The following is an 18,359-nucleotide window of genomic DNA, read 5'->3' as shown; positions in this document are numbered from 1 at the left end:
CCCCCCCCTCCCCATAACTCAGAACCTCACACCATAAACAGAGATCACACAGCTGATCCAGCTATAGTTAAACATCTGACCCATTTAATGCCCCTTAACAGTTAAATTTATAGCTGACATGAAACTGCTGTAGTCAGTCAGTCAGTCCTCCAGTGCTGGACCAGAGAGAGAAAGTGCGAACCACAACTCGGTTTCCCCCACTAATCCAGCCATGGAAATACAAGGCCATAAAGCTGGAAGCCTGGCACTCGGAGGCAACAACCACAGCCACTGTAAATGGGCTGGATAATCCACTTACAATTACAGAGTATCTCAATAGGGCCCGTAGAAGGAGCATGGTGCGCACCAACCATATCTTTGAAACCTCTCTGAACAGGAGTGTTCAGGGATGAACTAAGACCCCATTAGACCAGAGTCAATACAGCCTAGAGCTTCATTGGCCCTGCAGCAATCTACAAAACATCACTAATAAAAATCAAGTTATTCAATCAGTTATTACGTTAATAAATAGCATTGTGAACTGAGGTTATGCTTAACCTGTGCTTTCTATAACCTTGGGTTTAAATTAGTTCAGGGAAAAGAAATGTAAGTGTGGGAAGCCATTTTATAATTTTTGTGTGCTACTGATAATTTTGCACAATCACTGCAATTTACAGAATAATTCCAGTTTATTATGATTTGGGACCCATGTTTGTAGTTTTGGCCATTGGCATAAGTTTTAATGACATGGGACTCACCATAGTCATTTATGATATCTGAGAACACAGCAATATTGCTACAATGAAAGCCAATGGGGCAAGAAATAAGTGGTCAGACAGTTAAAGAGGTTGTAAATAAATAGTTTCACCAGATTATCTCAACCACTTTATTTGGTAAAAATTAAAGTGAGCATCGCCGAAATGTTGCGAATAACACTTCATTGCACAAACAAACTGTGTGCCCGTAACTAAGATATCAGTCTGTAAACTGTGTTGGATGTTTACAACAGTTTAGGCAATCATTTTTCCACTAAGCCTTTAATTTATTTTTCAAATCAATTTGGGTAATCTGGACTGTTGTTAAAAAAAAAAAAAAAACAGTATGGTCAGTAGGCTATGGTCGTCCGATTGCTTGTGTTTCTTGCCCATTCGGACTTCTTCGTAGCAATGTGGCCGCATTCCCAGATCTTTGCAATTAACTTGCAGAGTACAACGTTATTATTGCAAACTACAATGATGGCCAAAACACTGAAAATAAGACCCAAGTTGTAATCACCCACATTTACCATTTAGGAGGAATATGAGGCAATGTTCCACATACTTATTGTCCTGTATCTGTATCCTGGTCCAGTATAGAGGCTTCATTGGACAGGCTGGCTCAATGGCAAGTTTCGTGGTGCCTCTCCACCTTCTGGTCGAAACTGAAGCCCATCGGGGGAGGAGGTGGTGGACCACAGCCTGGAGGAGGGGGAGGAGGAGGTGGACCAGCGCCAGGTAGGCAGGCGGGGGAGGGGAGGTGGTGGGGGCGGCAGACCACCTCCAGGAGTGGAGGTGGGGAGGGGGCGGTGGCGGTGCTCCTGTGTTGCCTAGCAAAGAAGGAGGTAGGGGGGGGTGGGGGGGGAGGTCCCGAGAGGCCTGGTGGGAGAGGGGGAGGCGGAGGCGGAGGAGGGGGTGGGGGTGGTCCAGAAGCCCCTGGGGCCGTTTCAGCTTTTAGATTTAGTCCAATAGAGTCCAGTTGAGTCTTTTCGGCACATTCTGGTGGTGCTGAACAAAGGGTTCCACTGTCACCCTCAGGGCTCTTGATGAAAGTCTCCCGTTCCGTCTGGATACTCACGGTGCGGTAGGTCTTGGGTGTCAGGTCATCGGCAGTGGACACAGCAGCATCGCGGACCTCACCCCGGTCCTGACTTGTATTATAACATTGTCTCTTTGCATCTTAGCAATGACTCCTTCCAGATGTGATATTGAGACAGCATGCTCAACTCGCAGTTGGAAGATTTGCAGCTCAAAGTCAGACTGTAAGCAACAAGAGCCAAAACAATTGCAGAGTATAAGTAACTTTGACACACACACACACACACACACACACACCACACACACACACACACACACACACACACACACACACACACACACACACACACACACACACACCTTGTTTGAAAAATAACAATCCTTTCTTTTTCAGTTTTGTTTTTTTAAACTTCATTCCATTTAAAGTTGCCCCCAATCAGAGATTAATACTCTCATAACTCTTACAGCAACAATTTGGCCCAGTTTTCATTTGACACTTCAAACAATCTTACCAAAGCAAAGTATTGATTTTATACAGAAAGGAAAATGGTTTTGCAATAAATCTTACACGTTTGTTATGAACTGGTGTCAGTTTAGAAATAGCATTAGACATGTTTCCACCCTTTGTTGTGGGCTGACTGGGGTACATGTTTCTCAGCATCCATAGTTTAAAAGGCCAACGGCAAATTAAAGGCTTTAAGCAGACTGGCTGAAAAAACAACTCTGAGGTCAAAGTTTTCTCGGAAACGGTCCATAAAGCAAGTAATCTGTGGTACAAATTATGTAACACAACCCCAACTATGCTAGTTTTCCAAGAGTATACAACTCTTTATTAAGTTGACATTTGAAAAACACCTGTGAAACACTGCTCATGACCTCTGCTATTGATGAATGAAACATACACCTTTAAAATGGATTTGAGATGAGCCATGGTATTGGAGACAAATGAGATGTCCATTATAGAACCCTGTATTCGCAAGACATTCTGAAGCAAATTTATTACACATATTACATAAAAATTCTGGCCTCTTTTAGTTTTTTTTTTAATGGACACACCGCAATTTTAACTTGATATGTTTATTACCATGTTTGCATCTATAATCAAACAATTGTAAAAAATAGAATAAATAAAAATTGATAATTTAAAAGGTTTTATGTTTTCAATTGTTATAATAGTAATTACTAAATGCTAACAGATTTTTTAGAATATATTGCGTCATTCTGTGCTGTACTGGAACCTATATTAAATTTGGTTGTGAATTTAATATACAATATCTCTCTACTGTGAAGACACACTTCAACTACATTTCACAGAAATTTGAGTCTGATTTAAGTTTTCTTTTTTATTTGGATGTATGCATACTGTTTCTATGGGAATGTTTTGCACAAAAGGAACTTTAGACACTTTTAGACATTTTATACACAATACTGGGCAACTTAAAAATCAGTGTCTTAACGCTTCTACTGCTGTGGGTAAATATTAAGCAGAGCTGTGAAGGAGTCCAGCTGCTGCACTTGAACATTTTACACTTACTTAGTGCCATCTTGTGTTCAGGAGAGTGAACTGCTATGTCAGAAGATATTCCAACATATCGACCCCTTATTGTCACACATATATTGCTAAACTGTATTTCACAAATATTAGTTTTTTTCTGTTTAGTAGCACTCCCTCACTTTATTTACTTTAACTAGCCAGCCCACACAAAGATACCTGGGATGGTTTTCTTCAATGTGTAATATGTTTTCAGTCAGTGTGTTAACATGTCTGCTAATAATGTGATACGATTACTTACATGCATCCTCTCCAGATCTTCCTTGCACTCTCTCTTCAGCTGCAAGAGAGCAGCCTGGTGCTCTGTAAGGAGGCAAAACCAGAACACTTGTATGATGACACAAATTCATTCTACTGGCAGTTTTGATTTATTAAATACACAATGGACTGCATATACAATAATCACAGCTCATTGCTTGTGGTTTTCTTTTTCTCTTTTTCTTTTTTTCGACTGAGAAAACTGGGTTAGAGATTCGTTTTCTTGAGCTACTGGCTAAAAGATTGGTATGGTAAATCATTATCAAGTTTATCTGCAAGACAAGAGACAAGATACCAACAAGATGTACTGCTGTTAAGTGGTGCAATTTTAAAGGGTGGGTCACTTACAGTGTAAAAGGCCACAATCACAACTCAACCAACCAGTTTTAAAGTACACTGCTGACTCAAATTAAAGCCCAAACAAAATATTTTGTCACGTCAAAACACATACAAAAAAACTGTTCTAATGAGATAACATATAAATGAAAAGATCACCAACAACATGAATCACATCAGCCCATGATGGTTGCACATTTGCAGTTGCATATTTTGTATTCCCAATTTGTAAATATTTTAAATATTTGTTCTTGTATTTTATCCTATTATTATTTCATGTATTATATTCATGTCTTCATTAACATGTGTGTCACCTGCTGACAAGCTCTAATTTTTTTTTTTTTTTAGGACAGTTTACAATTAAGACCCAAATCAAAAAAAGGAGAAGATGATTATGTTTGGGACTAATCACTAGCATAAACTATCTATAGACCCACCCATTAGCTATTTGCTGTAATGAGTACCATCATACTGTAGCAATGATCAATCTGAGTCAAGAATTAGAAGCAGACTGATCTTAAAATTAATTAAAACTTCTTCAACTCCACTTAATAGTCAATTATTTGCACTATTTAAGCAGTACTTGAATTTAGGCTCATAAATAGGTGGTGAAATAGTGTTTGAAAGCAATGCATATGATATGAATGTACAGTACACATCTTGTTTTATCTGTATGGCTCACAGTCTGGACTTTTAGCTCTGCTTCTGAAGTTCCTCACACTATTCTCTTATACTGTACAAGTGCAAAGACCAATTAAAGGAGCACCAATCACTAGAATAATCCACACTTGTTAATCTATTTTTAGGATTGAAGCTGCACCACGCAGAACACCCAACAGCTGTTTCACTGCTGAAGCAATGCACAGTACACTTTGAGTTCAACACAATTTCACTGTACTCGGAACAGGAAATTAGTTTACTTTGTAATTTAAAATAAGCCCATCCACAACCATGTGTGTTTTAAGTCATTACACCTTTAAAATGGGCCAACCATGGCATGCTGCCTAGAGTATATTTAATTCCATTAAATATTTTGACCACTTACACCCACACATGAGATCCTGCGGTGCCACCAAACAGCAGCATTAAGGAGCAGACGCAGCCTCACTGTGTACCTGCACTGCATGACTTGTCTGACTTGTCTTAGAGTTTTAGAATACAAAAAGTGTGAGGGATCCAAGGTGTGATAGGGGTGGCTCAACTTTTGTTTTGTTTTGTTTTGTTACAAAAGATTGATTCAAAAATCCTATGATATAATTCCTATATCCGCAACGGCCCTTTTCCACAAATCCAAATCAGTCTGAGGTAGAGCCTGACTGATATATCGACATTTCCCAATCTATCGGTATCTGCATTTATAATGGCAGATTTTATAAAAAAATAAAAATAACACCAATGTTCATGACATGGTTGACAGTCTGTTTTTTTTCTTTTTAAATATTCATTCATCAGAATCATTTATAATGACAAATGATTCTGATAAATTAATATTTAAAAAATAAAAACGGACTGTCAACCATGTTATGAGCGTTGGCGTTGCATAGTTTGTCCACCAGAGGGCACTCTACAACGTCCCTGTTAGCAACACTAATTATGTATTTTTGTTCAAAAGGACTTTAAGTTTCTTATCTTAAGTTTTAAGTATTAAGTAGGTAAATGTATTTTTATACATTTTATTTATCATAACTTTAATATATGTTGATGTTCCTCTGTTCCGTTGTGACAATAAAACAAATTATTATCATATTATTTTAGTGAGAATTCATATATAACTACAAATAACTAATGTTAGGGAAATCTGTTTATGTATCTTAAAATATATATTGGCATATCACATTTTTAAATAACCAAATATTCATATTGGTATCAGCCTTAAAAATCCTTTATCTGTCAGGCTCTAGTTTGAGGTATGTCAGTGTAAGCTTGACTGGCATGATCCTCTGTCAGCATTCCTGGTTTTAGATGTAAAGATAGACACCAGTGTCTAAGGTTGTGGTTCTTACCTGCCTCGGTGTATTTAAGCCCCACCTTCTCTTCCTCGTCTTTAGGTTTGGGTGGGGGCCACACAGCCTGAAGACGCCCTGGGGTCCGGTCCTCACTGTCTGTAGGAGATGTGACCTCCGTCTGTGCCAAGACAACGCATGCAAAAACATCAGCATGGTCCCATATATATTAATAAAGATTTAAAATAATTGGGATTTCATACATGAGCCTCTGTGGGACTGTTGAGTTCCTTGCCAGGAGATTTGGAAGTTCTCTCAAAAATAGACCTCAGGCTTTCCTTGTCACTCTTGATTCTCTTTTTCACGGCCTCCAGGTCCACATCTTCTGATTTTTCCTTTTTCATTGTTTTGGGGCCAAAGATGTTCTTGAAGGTTTCATAGGCCAAGTCTGAGGTCTTCTTTTTCTCGGGTGGGGGTGTAGGAGTTTGTGGACCTGGGATTTTCTCTCCTGCTTCCTCTTCTCCATTGTCAGACTCTTTTCTGCTGTTTTCAGGGTCAGCATCCTGCCCAGCATCTGCCTTTTTGGTCTCATCCTGGTTGTCTACGTTGAGAAGCTGACTCAAGTGTCCCATTACAGTGCTTTTTGTGTCTTTAACAGGTTTAGGCTCTGCATGTTTTTTGACTGGAGTGACTGTGTTCTGCTCAGGGAAGAGCTTGGCTTTGTTTACTGTCTTCTTCAGGCTGAGCAGGGCCAGGTCAGCATCCTTCTCACTCTGTTTGATCTCTGACACCGTTTCCCTGTCCTCCCCCACCGCTCCTTTCTTCAGCACTCGCAACCCACTGAAGAGAGCTGGCATCTGGAAGGAAGCGGGCGAAGAGAGCGCCTTGCCCCTGGATGGGGATGAGGTAGAGGAGGGTGGATTGGATGAAGCTGGAGGTGGCGTGTTTGTTGCTGATGTCTTTGGAGCAGTTATATGCTGTTTAGCAGGACTGGTACTTGGCTGAATATCACCTGGGGACTCTTCAGTTGCAGATGGCAGTGAAATGTTTTTTTTTAGCCCTGTAGGGTGATTTGTGATAACAGCAGAGTATGACACCTGGTTGGAGTGAGGTTCCTCAGTCCCATCCTCAGCCCTTTGCTCATGTGTCTCCTCCTTCTGTATTCTATCTAAATCCTGCTTTAAAGGAGAGGCTGTTGGAGCATTTTGACCTGAGGCCTCCAAAGCCAGATGTCCAGAGATGATAGAAGGAAGAGGCAGAGAACAATCTATGTTGGCAAACTCTTCACTCTCATTGTTTCCCACATTGTCTCCACCATTCTCTCCCGCATCCGATGTTTCTACATCCAAAGACACGATGGTGGTGCGCTCCTTGGGACTGAAGCCATCTCCCTGTTTAGAAACTGAAGAGACCAAAACTGGCCTCAAGTTAGTTCTGTTGACAAACCTGTCTGAATATAGAATAGCTAGTGATCTATCCTCAAGTTTGTGTGTTCTAAACACTGGCACTTGGTACTCTGCTTCTGCCTCACTGGCATCTTTTAGCTCATCTTCATCACCATGCTCCACTGTATTATTACCCTCCTCAGGCAGGGAAGGCTCCTTGGTCCTGGCAAGCTTCTCCAACAGACTAGTGCTGCTGTTGGCCACCTTCTCATCCTCATTTTCCTCACTGTCACTGTACGTTTCCACTCTTGTGACCTGGACCAGATCTAGATCAACCAAGGCTCCTGCGGCTGTTTTAACCTGGTCCTTGCAGGTTTCCCGTGATTCAGCCCTGAGCCCTGTATCATAGGAAGCAGTCACATTATTCTGATTAATTCTGTCCCTCCCTTGGAGCTCGTTCTCCCGGTTGGTGGTTTGACAGCCTTCCGGAAGAGGATTCTCCTCATCTGACAGCTCCTTAAAAGACGTCAGCACAGCCGACTCCGTGTCTGAAGGGGCAGGTGTATCTCGGCTGAATAAACTGCTGAAGACATTCAGGAGGGAACTAGTGGGCTGCCTCCCCAGTCCATCGGAGTTATTACTCACACTGTCCATTTTTGCGTTTCACACGGAGACCAAAGAGAGGCAAACCAAAACAGGTAGTAGCCCTGGCAAAATGTCCATTAAAAATGTCACAAATGCCCCCACCTTCCAAGCTGCTCCTTTTCCACCTCTACTGCTGGCCGGGAACAAAAGGCCTTTGTATGGACAAATCGCCCCAGCTCCTTTTACCTTCTCAGGGCGGGCACCATTTACAACAACACTATCCTGTATTCCTGTTCAGTGAGGCACAAACAGGTTCTGCATAGTAGACTTTCATAATATCAAATACAGTCTACTACTGACTGTATGTTCTCCGTAGCACAGTTCAGCCTCCTCTGTGCAAGCAAGATGCAAATAACTGCAAGTAAAGACAAGCCGTTTAGTGGCAGGAAGCATGTCCTGCTGTAATCTCCCTGGGAGAGCAGAGTTCACCTGCCTTTCACAAAAGCATTCCCAACTGTTTCGACAAGTTGAGCGGTATTATCCATAAAAGTTGTGGGTTAGCCTTCTCTATATGCTGGCATACAGTATGAGTCCATGACTACACTGTACTTCTAGTTTGTCTCGGTCTTTCAGTTCACAGGGAAGCCCTGTGTGCTGTTGTGTGAGAAACAAAACCTCAGGTTGAACAAAAATGTCTCTGACTGGTCTATCCAGTCTGGGAACGCCTCCCTTGAGGTTCCTCCCTTCCTGGGAGGGGACCTGCTGAGCCCAGCACTGCAGGTGTCTGATTACCTCTGCGTACTTCCGTAAAATGGCTACCAAGGTAACAGAATAAATACAGAGGGGGGGGGGGCAGTCTGTGTCCAGGTGGAGAGCTGCAGAGGTCCATTAGCCTAGGACTGCACCATTTGGCGGTGAGCTACTACAATACAGGGCTTAAGACATGGTGATTAGTCAGCCTGGCCTTAGCCAGCTCTAGCTAACATGCTAAGAGGCTAACATGTGCGATTAGCAGCTCATGAACACCCCCAACAAAACTCTGACAGTTAGGGCAAGAAAAATTACATTTTGATTCACTTACCTTAAGTCTCTATATATGTTTGAGGACACTTTGAGGTTTTAAAAAGTGTCTAAGCTAATGTTAGCTAAGGTTTACAAGCTAACAATTTTTTTTTATGAGAAAATAAAACAGCAGGAAAAAGTATTTCTGTTATGTCTGTTTAGCATTCTTCAAACTGTGGTTGCCCCTGGCAACCAAAGGTCACCCTCCATGAATGCATTCCTTCAGATTGCCTGATTGAGCACGGTCTAAGCAGGACCAAAGGGCACATTTCTACACACTGCTATTCAAATATTTTGAATCCTAGTTTTAGGACTGCCCAAGAATTATACAAAACATATTTAATAAAATACAAATAAAATACCAATAAAAACCAATACCACCAATACCAACTGCATTTCTTATGATTTTTTTTATTTTGTGTCCCTCATCTGTTAATTAAAAGGGGGCTTCTGTGGCTGAGGAATTAAGTTATTTCATACTTTTTATATTTTATACACTCACAGTAAATCAGCCTAGAGTTTTTACTAGAAAGAGGCCTGACTGAGAGCCAAGACCATGATATGAACACAGATCTGACATATGAGGTTGAAATAGAAATTAAATCATGAACTTACAAGTTCATCTGCAAACACTACAGAGCTAAAAAAAAAAAAAACTAACAAGTCTAACCCACATAATTAGATTGTGTCAATGTCACAACCCTCACTTTGTGTTTGTTCAGCTGGTACAATACAATGAGAACACATAATGAACAATAGAGGTGCTTTTTTTTTTAATTACATGAAAATTGATGACAATGAAGTATGGAACATGGCGGTCACTTTCACAAAAATACAGAGTCTGATTCTGTACAGCATGGCCTTTGTATAATAATATGTTAACTGAATATGTTCACAGTCAGGGCAGTTACTGTGTCTTGGGAAAAATGCATGGCTTGCGTTGATACACTCCGCCTAAAACACACCCAGATAATCTCACCTCATCTACCTCAGGAATGAATGCCTTTGCCAGACAGCATGATGAAAATGAAATCTGGAACGACCCAAAACGATGTGAAAAACTATTTCCATCTCTACCATTGATAGATTTAAAAGTGGCGTTAGGTAGTTCTTTAATCGTCCTACACATCTCAATAATTAAAGCCTACAAACACCTGCGAACAAAAACGCATTGTTTGCTAAAGGATTTTAATTTTTTTTTTTTAGAGGAAACATACAGTACAGGAAGATTACATCAGTCACATGCTCTGTGGCCAGAAAAAAATAGCCTGTGCTGCAACCTCTGCTAATAGCCCACACCTTTCTAAATAAGATTAAAAAATGTTCTGAAAATTCTACAAAAGAAGGAGAGATTTTCCTGTCTTTGCTCTGAACAAAAGAGGTTTGAGTGGAGTGATCTCAGTCAGTTCAGGCCCCAGTCTAGAGATTAGAATCCATGACCTGTTAATCCATTTCTAAGAATTCATGATCAGGTGGTTAAATGCCCCAATAGAGAGAAATCCCTATGATCCCACGAGGGAAAAAAAAAAAAGAGTGCTATGGTACACTGCTCTGCGTGTGAAAATACACATTTTGGCTCATTTTTGACCTGTAAATAGACTATTTTTGTGGCTTGAGAGCCCTCACCGTGCACTCCAGTTTGGGACAGTAGGGTGTGTCCCCAATGATGTCATCCTCAGGTGGTGTGATGCGTAGGAAGTCAAGGTGATCAGGGCGTGGAACGCGGGAAATGGGCTCCTGAGGTTCATCGCCATCCAACATCCAAATGTCATCCTGACGCAAGAAGGGATCCTCTACACAAATACACAAACACACCCACAGGGTAATTAATGCTTCATGTTGTACAAGGAAGCGTACTGTAGCATGGAAAAACACAACAGCATAACAGGTGTGATCATGTGTGACAAGGCTAAATAAGTAGCAATGACTGTGGCAAGTTGTTTTCCTATGTAACCTGCATGGGAAATAAAAGTGACACCAGTTGGAAAGCAGGCATCAGAATATGTTAGTATCAAGCAAGAGAGACCACTGTTTGGCTGCAGGCTTGAGGGCACACAGCTATTTTTATCTGCACTTAGCCGGTCTTGTTCCCATCGTCAACACCAGCAGAAAGCCACACTGATCCAATAAGGAAAAATGGCTGCAGAGCACGGGCCTCAAAAACATACCACTATTGATTTGTTTTTTTGATGTATTGATTCAAGACATGTTCACTGTAACAGAGCCATGGTGTTGCTCAGCACCTAGTAATATCCTACAATAAAGGTGGTTGCAGATATGTGTGAAGTTTTCCTGTGTGTGTAGTCTTCCAAAGGACGTAAAGGAGTGAAAATACAAGAATTTAGATTGGGAAAGGCTCTCCTAACCAGGCAGTCACACAAAGAGTGATGAGTGCACTGCAATGATGAAGAGTGATAAGAGATTTTAGAAAATTATGCTAAAACAGAGTAAAACTACATTTTAAAATACATTGTGTAATTGTATGCAAATTCCTCCCTTTGTGCTGTTTATGTACTGCAGACACCGCCTCAACCTGCAGAAGCTCCCTCTTTCGCTATGACAAGAAACCCTCTTTGTATACAGTCTATGCTCCAAACAAGTCACATGGTATTAACTTCAGGAACCAGGCTAGTGCTTTAAGTGCCAACACAGGAGGGACTTAAGGGGCACAAGCAGAAATGCGATTTTGCATTCTTCTCACGTGCATGGAAACATGATATGTCTTGCCTTGATGCATTTTTTCACTGTCTCAAGAGAGTCAGCCATGCGAGAAAAAAAGGAGGAAACGTGCAAGTTGATATATATGGGGCCGGGGCAGTGAGGTGAAATAATAAAGAGGAAGAAAAGGCGGTGGAGATAGAGGAGAGAACATAGTGGGAGTGAGAGGGAGAAGGGTACAGATCAGAAGCATGCTGACTTTAATTTCCTCCAACTGTAAGACAACCCCTTGACCTGTTTGAGCAGAATTATGAGCTGAGAAAAATAATGACACTTCCTGTTCAATAAGCTGCTAACATATCCAATAGTCTCCCTTTGTATTGAGTATTTCATCCTTGAAGAGGAAATACAGTATTACTGTACTGCCATCCAGCAGCCACTTCTAAAGCTTTGGAAGTTCCCTTGTATAGCTCCTCAGAATCCCAGCAAATGCAAAAAAAAAAGTTAGGAGCCCCCCACACACACACACAAAACTGGGGGGAAGTGAGGGGGTCGGCTTTATTAAAAAAGATGGAAGCATTAAAATTAAACTTCCGTACTCTACCACAATCAGTCATTATGGGACAGCATCAATGTATGCAGTCTCTCCAGTTATCTAGGACTTTGACAGCAAAGGAAAAAAGGGATTAGATAAATAACGTTTCCATTATGATGATGCTGTGCTGCACGGTCCCGCAGTGGGAACTGCTGACTCTAGGTTGGGACACTTCCAAATGCAAGCCAAAGGCTGGGCCAAGGAAAAAAACTAGTGATAAAAAACAGCTCTCTCCCCAATTTTACATAAACTATTAAATACATGAAACAGGCAAACAATGAACACCCATTGATATAAGTCGTTCCTTCGGGACTCCCCAAACTTTACGATTCACGTTCACAATCATGATCTTGTGCATGTGTGCTTATGCTTCCCCAGATTGACTGCTAACCAGTCATGTAATAAAGTAGAAGGGCACTCTGAGAGTCCAGACTTCCACCAAGACATGCCTTATCTCACAATGTTAATGCAGGGTGAATTTTTCCAGTCAGGAACAAATTTTTCCGATTATTCCGACACGCACAAATGCACCACAAAAGCCCTATCTCACAATGGTAATGAAAGTAAAAAAAGGATTCCTATATCTGCCCATGATTTGTATCCGTTCCAGAATTTAATGGTTTCTTTCTGGTCATGCTACACCCTTCCATAAAGTGTCATGAAAATTGGGCCAGTTGTTTGTCTGCAATTCTGCTGACAAACAAACAAACCAACAAAACCTCTTTGGCGTGGGTAATAAGTGTAAGGTACCCTACACTGCCATCATCTGGGCAGGGAGAGGAAGAGGCATGGACTTCTAACTGTAGTCAAACACACTACAGTAAAGCTCTGCTGTATGCTAGAAATATGACATATACTGTATGAAGTAACACACAACACTGCAATGACAGACATGACAGTAAAGAAATACAGAGAAGCAACTCTTAGATGCATTAGGTAATAAAAGGACCACACACACACACACACACACACACACACACACACACACACACACACACACACACACACACACACACACACACACACACACACACACACACACACACACACACACACACACACACACACACACACACACACACACACACACACACACACACACACACACACACACACACACACACACACACAGCTTAAGATCACTATCCCTGGGTAAAACTGTGTGCTTATTGCCATTTAATCTTCTTCCCTGCTGCCCTAAAAGCTGAGACTAAATCACAGTGTCCATAGCTGAACCGAGTGCAGATGGGATTTAATTGTCATACAGTTTGGTCTGACACCAAGTAATGCAATGCTAACTGGACCATCCCAAGACAACAGCAATCCACTGAATTCAAGAGTCAATACACATAATGCACTGCTCTTTAGCAAAGTCAGTTCTTCCAAAATCTACACTACACACCGGGGTTTCCGTCTCGCAAACCTGCAGGTGTTGACTGACAGTGCTGTAATTTGACCGTGAAAATCACAGTGTGTGAGCGAGCAGCTGTCAGACAGCATGGGTGTTTCTGTGCTACAGTAAGCGTTAGGATTTTAACAATAACGTTAAATGTCTTTGGCACCGCTTAGAAGCCATCTAATGTCTGATCCTGACAGGTGGGTGTTGTCAGAGGTGATTTATCCACCTTTCACTCTGTCGGCTGGTCATCACTCAGTCAGCGGTCAGAGAAGGCGTGGAGGCTGTATTGAACACAACAAAGTAGACGTGAAATCAAATCAATCTAAAAGCAAAGCTATTAAATATAGGCAACAATGACAACGAGTAAACCTGATATTTTCTTTCATAACAATAAGGGACTACTGCAGGCCAGACAATATATGCATATCTATAAATGCAAAGGTTTCACAAATTAATCCTGTTTGTTGGCACGCTACAGTTTCTAATGCTTATGACAGACACTCGAACAGTGTTGCCCAGTCCACCCCATTTTATCCACTGAAAATCTATAACCTCATCTTTCAAAGTAGAAAACTGGGCCATGTGGCATGCTGAGTGGATCTGGCAGACTCCGGCCCCCTCCATCACCAGGAGGAAGGATCATAGACTTTTATATAAATCATGAAAAAAAATGCAGGATTTATAAATCAGCCTCTTTCTTTTGAGCCTGTCACAGCTGTTTTTTCCAAGCAGGCTTGTTGGCTGTGCAGGGCTGTCAGGCTGCAAGATTCACTGACTGGTTTGGCGGGCTGTGCTAAGGTGCGTGTAAGGGGTAGCTACAATTGAAAACTCAGAGATGAGTGCTGTGGCGCTCTGAGGGCCAGAGCAGCAATGTAGCATGACATGATGCTCACAGAGTCATCATTACTCATTTGAAATGCAGTTCTGGAGGATGATGGGATACACAGAATTGAGGAAGAGGGAAGAGTGCTTTCATTGGGTCTGGCGGGCCATTGACTGGGAGACATGAAATTTGATTAAGTTCACTCCAGCCCACTGCTGAGTGTGCGTTTAAAATAGAGGGGCATTGAGGAGAATCCTTTTTAAAACAGCATATACTGAAAATCACAAGATAGAACTACTTTTTCCACGGTGGCAGTGTAAAAATCATTTATGAAAGAAAACAAGTTACACATTTTATTTGTGCCCGGTTTCTCCCATTTAGTATGCAGCTCAGAGCAACAATGTGAGGCAGATTGATCCACTTCATTATGTGAATAGAGCTGGCCCTTGTCTACACTGGGTGGAACAATGTTGCATGGCAGGGCATCTTGTGTTGAATGACAGCTAGCGGGGACAGTGGGGTGATACACTCTCGCGCTGCACTGATCAGTTTCATATGACCTTGCAGGAATGTATTGGGTAATCTGATTATGATGGTGCCTGCCATATGTCAGACTATAAAATAAGTAGGGATCGGAGGGAGGGGGGATAAAGAGAGAGAGGGAGAGAGAGAGAGAGAAACTAATTGCTGATTGGAATGAAAAGTGATGTTTTAAAGCATGTAATAATCAATATTTATACAACAATGGATCAGTGTAATGTTAAAAAAAAAGAAGCTTTAAGTGAAGTTATGTCACCTGGCGCTGCAGCTCCTCTTAGCCAATCTAAAAGTTCTAAAAACCCACTGTACACTACCCAGTCAGTACCAAACAGCAGACAGACGACAAAGTTAGGGGTTAGCTGGTTAACATAGCAGAGCAAGCTAGTGAGGACCAAAAACAGAGATAAGAGGAGAATATTGGACTTATATTTACCAGGTGGCCGAAAACACGACTTCAAATGAATGCTAATGTTATCATGTATCTTCTAGATGTTTCTGCTGCCTCCAATCTATTATTGTTTTAATTGTGTGTGGGTTGACTGTCCTCATCAAAAAGCTAATAAGTATTAGAGAAAAAGCAACACAAATGCCAACATAAAGAGAAACTAGAGATAGATTACATAAGTTTTATAAATAAAACAGCCACATACACACCTTTAGTAAGTGTATGTAAGGTGTACTGTTCACAGATTAGTAGTAGAGCATTAGCACATGAAACAAAAAAGATAATTTGTTACTTTCAAATAGCAATTGCCATCTGCATTATCATACTCATTAATAAGCACTGATCTTTAATATGAAAGCAGAGATTTAAGAGCCCAGATCATAATTAGTTCATTAGTTTTACAAACCATGAAGGGCTGGGTTTCACATTGATCTACTTAGGCTTTTTTGGCTGGACCCTGTGATGTTCGTTTTCTGCATTAACATCTGAAGTATATTCAATTATCAAGCATCATCTAGTAAACAGCTAAGATACAACAAAATCAACATAAAGATCTGTTTTAAGATTAAAAGGTTGAAGCCTTCACTGTGAAGGAATTTGATTAGCAGGAGTGTAGGAGATACAGTGTCTCTTACAGACAGCGTATGGGTTATGATATCACACAGTTACATCTAATAGACTCAGGATATTTGGTGACACCCACGCTCAGGAAATAAAAAAACAACAACATTGGTCACTTTTAACATTTGCAAGAACACTGAAATTAAAAGGAAGTGTGGTCTAATGCCAATGAAAATGTAGATTATGTGTATGTGTGTGTGTGTGCGCTCGCAAATGTTAATGGCGGCATCTGTGAATGCCGAGGTGAGGACAACACAAGGACAGTGTCATTTCAGTGGGAATTGATCCAAATCATCTCCACATGAGTAAAGCTGGACTATCCATTCTCCTATCCACCAGTTAACTTAGCAAAATATTTTGTTGAGCTAAGCATTGCTGGTTTTACTAGTTGCTTGAGCTAGGGCTGGACTGTGACTGTGATGTAACAACTCAAATACTACTTAAAGAGGATGCACAGTTCTTGAATTAGGGATACGATTGATACAGTGACATTAAAAAGGTCCAACCATTATCCATGGTCTATTAGTAAAATATATTATCCACCAAAGGCCATCTGTATACTGATGCAAATTAAATCAGTGATTGTTTTACATTGACTGAAAGGGATGATTAACTAGGTTATAGTGGTAGATAATACAATAATGCTAAAGTATCCTTTAAAGCAGACCAACAGCAGCGGCATAAACTTTAAAAGTGCAGCTTGGAGTGATTTCAGAAAAAGTGTATAAACTTTAAAACCAACAAGGAAATCTCTTCAACTGACCACCTAAAATCACAGAATGGCATGAACAGTTATGCTACACACTGGTAAGAAAAGTGAGGCTAGGGATTGTAAAGTGAAAACAAAATCCCACTGACAAGCTCAACTGTTCTTGTGACATCATAATGGCATTGCAAATATTCTCTATGTTGAAAGTATTTCAAGGCATTTTCTCTGCAGTGGAGGCATAAATACAGTGGTACAGATTATGGAAAGAGAAAGAAAATTTTCCTGCAAATAAGGAAACTCTTAATCCATTTTTCTGGAACCCTTGTGTCCGCTGGGTCCCTGATCCTCTGTCAGTTTCCTGTGAACTGGAGAGGATGTGGGTTTAGGGGAGGGATAGCAGATCCCTCAAAGTCCAAATTGGCAATGCTTCAGTTAACACTGACTGCACTCACGAGAACCCCGGTCAGGTTGAACCCCGTGTCAACTTTGAGCCTTTGATCTAGGACACTAATCTCTGCCTTCCTCGGTGGCGCTGCAAGAGTTAAAATGGATCCTCAGCGAGGGTATTCTCAGGCCGTGTTTTCCCCTTGTGCTACTCTGCTGGGTAGTTATTAATTTGTGGTCACATGTCTGAGCCAAGACGAGATCCCAGCAGACAAAACTTACAGGAGACACATTTTGGAAAGCAATGTTTATTTATTAATCTTGCCTTTTTATTAGATAACAACTAGGCCTGCACATTGGAAAAATCTGGCAATTGCGATATTTTTCTCCCTGCGATATATATTGCAATATGAAAAAGGAATTTTTAAAAGATGACATAAATAGCTCTATTTGGTAATAATAAATCATTCTCAACTACTGTGGTGATTTTGTAGGGGAGTGCATCTACATAGAAGAAAAAAAATGAGAAAGGATCTTTTCTAATGTGAACCATTCTTTGTTAAACTGTAATGCTCTACAAACACCAAAACAAGTAAGTGCTGAGACTAACATTACTCTTCTCAAGTGATTTTGGAGAGGGAAATTAGGTAGAAATACACTGGTTGACTAGCATGACACCATTGTATTCATATAATACTACCAATCCAGGCTAACGTGTTTGACAGGGACTGCATGTTGCTTCCTCTAAATGCCAGGTTGTGGTCGACTAGCGGGGCCAGCTCGTTTCCTTAATAAATTCACGCGCACTAACAACAAACTCTGTGTATCCAAGAACAATTAAATCAGTGTAAATTACGTTAGATCAGACACAAGCTTCTGTAGTAGATTAGTGTTACGTTTCCAGTGTCCCGGCTCCGAACCGTAACGTTAGTTGGGACAGATGGGCCCCTTGGATCTTTAGGCTAACTATATTAGCTTTAGCCCGGCTGGTAGCAGCTTTCTGCTGGGGGAAATGGTTGGGAGACGTTGTGATTATGTTGCATTAATCAGGTGATTTAGTTTGTATTTGCAGCAAACATAAAACACGGACTACTAGCTTCACTGACTACCCATCAAAACTATGGCAGCTGCTGCCTATGATACCTTTCTACACACGGAGAGCCTCACTTCCCATAACAATAAACCCTTTCGGACTAACGTCACATACACACGCTGCCCATATGGCTACCTGTCTTGATGGGGAAGGGTCGGTCGGTAATAATCATGTAAAAGGAGAACGGTGAAAGTTTACT

The 18,359-nt window shown here is 41.0% G+C and overlaps 1 protein-coding gene across 1 annotated transcript in view; it reads right to left on the bottom strand.

The window, feature by feature from the left end:
* The window catches only part of LOC116669990 (formin), a 41,096-nt gene extending 32,486 nt beyond the window's left edge, over nt 1-8,610 (bottom strand). Inside the window, 9 exon segments of the mRNA XM_032500168.1 lie at nt 1,300-1,377; nt 1,379-1,492; nt 1,494-1,535; nt 1,537-1,581; nt 1,583-1,898; nt 1,901-1,994; nt 3,566-3,627; nt 5,922-6,042; nt 6,125-8,610. Coding sequence (XP_032356059.1) covers nt 1,300-1,377; nt 1,379-1,492; nt 1,494-1,535; nt 1,537-1,581; nt 1,583-1,898; nt 1,901-1,994; nt 3,566-3,627; nt 5,922-6,042; nt 6,125-7,900 — 2,648 coding nt within the window. The 5' untranslated portion in view covers nt 7,901-8,610.
* Nucleotides 8,611-18,359: the final 9,749 nt, after the last annotated feature.

Source organism: Etheostoma spectabile, chromosome 20 (assembly GCF_008692095.1).
Source record: "Etheostoma spectabile isolate EspeVRDwgs_2016 chromosome 20, UIUC_Espe_1.0, whole genome shotgun sequence".
NCBI lineage: Eukaryota > Metazoa > Chordata > Actinopteri > Perciformes > Percidae > Etheostoma > Etheostoma spectabile.
Note: the sequence above shows the minus strand (reverse complement) of the source record. Positions and strands in the feature narration are given on the sequence as shown.